Raw genomic sequence first — 2946 nt, 5'->3', positions numbered from 1 at the left:
ACATTTCTGTATCTTTATCTATGTATCTATAGGTATCCACACCTATTTGTGTATCTATATGTTTATATGGGGCTTCCCAGGTGGCCCTAGTGGTAAAGAATCTGCCTGCCAAGGCAGGAGATATAAGAGACACAGGTTCAATCCCTGGGTCAGGAAGATTCCCTGGAGAGGGCATGGCAGTCCACTTCCGTATTCTTGTCTGGAGAATCCCATGGACAGAGGATATTTATCTATCTCTGTATTTATGTCTAGGTATACCATCTATACTTTTCTTGTTTTTCAGCTTTAGCGCTACTGAAATTTTGGACTGATAAGGGGTGTTATGGGATGTTTAGAAACATAACTGACCACAGACCATTAGATGCAAGTGCCACTCACCTTCCAGTTGCAATAATCAATATGTCTTTCAGGTGCTGACGGTTATTATTTGATTAGTAAAATAACTCCTATTTGAGAACTAACGCAAAACCAATACAATAATGTAAAGTAATTAGCCTCCAATTAAAATAAATTTTAAAAAAGTAAAGAGAATTAATGAATAGCTCAGACTTTGTCTCTATCTTTATTTATGCATAATATTATACATAGGATATGGGGTTTTTAAAAATATCCTATTTGGGGAAGTAAAGATGTATTTTACTTATACAAGTTTCACATATGAAAAATCTGCCAGGTGATAATTCATGAAATCTGCTTACTATGCTTGATGTCTCCATCCAGAATACATATCCTGATAAAACTGCATGAAAACACAAAATCTAACAGTGCCAAATGAATTCATCCTCATGGGAATCACAGACCGCCCTGAGCTGCAGGCTCCATTGTTTGGGCTCTTCCTCATCGTCTACGTGATCTCAGCGGTGGGCAACTTGGGCATGGTCATCCTCACCAAGGTGGACTCCAGGCTACAGACACCCATGTACTTCTTTCTCAGACACCTGGCTCTTACTGATCTTGGCTATTCAACAGCTGTAGGACCCAAAATGTTGGCAACTTTTATTGTGAGTCAAAATTCAATCTCCTATTATATGTGTGCCACGCAGCTGGCTTTCTTCATCGTGTTCATGATTAGTGAGCTTTTTATTCTGGCCGCAATGTCCTATGACCGCTATGTGGCCATCTGCCACCCCCTGCTGTACACAGTCATCATGTCACAAAGGGTGTGTTGGATATCGGTGGCAATCCCCTACCTCTATAGCACATTCGTGTCTCTTACAATCACTGTAAAGATTTTTAATTTGTCCTTCTGTGGGTACAATGTCATCAAACATTTCTACTGTGACTGTCTCCCCTTGATATCTTTGCTCTGTTCAAATACGCAAGAAATTGAACTGATCATTCTGATCTTTGCAGGTGTTAATGTGATCCTCTCCCTCCCAATAATTCTTATGTCTTATCTGCTCATCCTTGTAGCCATTCTCAGGATGAGCTCTGCTGAAGGCAGGCACAAGGCTTTTTCTACCTGTGGGTCCCACATGACAGTGGTCACCGTGTTCTTTGGGGCTTTGACATTTATGTATGCACAACCAGAGTCCAGACACTCCTTTGACACTGATAAAATGGCATCTATGTTTTACACCCTTGTGATCCCCATGTTGAATCCCTTGATCTACAGTTTGAGGAACAAAGATGTAAAGTGTGCACTACAAAGGGTGTGGAATAAGCTTTGTAACATTTCCTCTTAAAGCCGACGTACGGGTCCTATCATTTAGATTCTGGGCTTCAAACATTTCTCTATGTGTCTTTAAATGGAGTAGTGAACACAAATAAGTTCAATATGCTTTTAGAGACGGCCTTTCATGTGCCCGTACTTACATTAGCACACCAAGCAAGAAAATATCTGAGTTCTTTGAGTAAGAGAGATTAATCATAAATATAATTAAGTAAATGTTATTAGACAGGGGAATTGATTAGGACACTACAGAGCATTCGGTGAGTTTAAGTGATTATTGCTTTTCTCAACTACTAGAATAAACTTCCCATGACTGTGTGTGTGTGTGGGCATGTGCATATGTTTTTGTGTAGGAACATCTGTCTGTTTGAGCCTCTGTACACTTCTAAGGCATATGAAAAATTAAACTTCCCTGGAAAAGGACATGGCGACCCACTCCAGTATTCTTCCCAGAAAATTCCATGGACAGAGGAGCCCTGTGGGCTACACTCCATGGGGTCACAAAGAATTGGACATGACTGAGAACACAACACAAAAATTAAACTTATTGTGGTTTCAAGGAGGCTCAGTGTAACGTAATGATTTGACCTCAGCAAATGTCTGAACTTCCCCAGATGCTTCCACACCATATGGAGGAGGTTAGTGTCCTGCTCTGTACTCATCAGTGAAGTCACTCTCATACATGAGCCCTAGGAAGCCTATTAACTCAGCACACTTTGCAATTCAGTAACCTAAAAAGCAGCACAATATTTTATTTCAATCAGTTCATTCTCTGTACCAGTGGACATTCCAATTAAGATCAATTTCCTTGATTATAGTTAGCAATCTCTACTGAATACCTGAAGGTTAAGAGAACGCTATTTAAATGCTTTAATCACAAAAGAAGGTAATATGTGAAACAAATCGCCAGTCCAGGTTCAATGCATGATACAGGATGCTCGGGGCTGGTGCACTGGGTTGACCCAGAGGGATGGGATGGGGAGGAAGGTGGGAGGGGGGTTCAAGATGGGGAACACATGTACACCTGGGGCAGATTCATGTCAATGTATGGCAAAACCAATACAATAATGTAAAGTAATTCACATTCAATTAAAATAAATAAAATTTTTTAAAAAAGAAAAGGTAATATAATGGAGGTATTGTTGGTCACGGTGTTCAATCGCTAAGTCTTGTTCAAGTCTTTGCAACCCCATAAATCGCAGCACCCTAGGCTTCTCTGTCCACCACCATATCCCATCTTTATTGTTTAGCTGGTAAGTCATGTCTGACTATTT

At 40.3% G+C, this 2946-nt stretch overlaps 1 protein-coding gene across 1 annotated transcript; it reads left to right on the top strand.

Annotated features, from left to right (window-relative positions):
- The first annotated feature begins 743 nt into the window (after positions 1 to 743).
- Positions 744 to 1685, top strand: LOC129554085 (olfactory receptor 8K3-like). Its single transcript, XM_055422729.2, has one exon. The coding sequence runs from the start codon at positions 744 to 746 to the stop codon at positions 1683 to 1685; it is 942 nt and encodes a 313-aa protein (XP_055278704.2).
- Positions 1686 to 2946: the final 1261 nt, after the last annotated feature.

The sequence above is a fragment of the Moschus berezovskii genome, chromosome 14 (genome assembly GCF_049115385.1).
Source record: "Moschus berezovskii isolate FMDL1 chromosome 14, NW_MosBer_1.0, whole genome shotgun sequence".
NCBI classification, from domain to species: Eukaryota; Metazoa; Chordata; class Mammalia; order Artiodactyla; family Moschidae; genus Moschus; species Moschus berezovskii.
The sequence above is the reverse complement of the archived record's forward strand: the minus strand, read 5'-3'. Positions and strand labels throughout refer to the sequence as shown.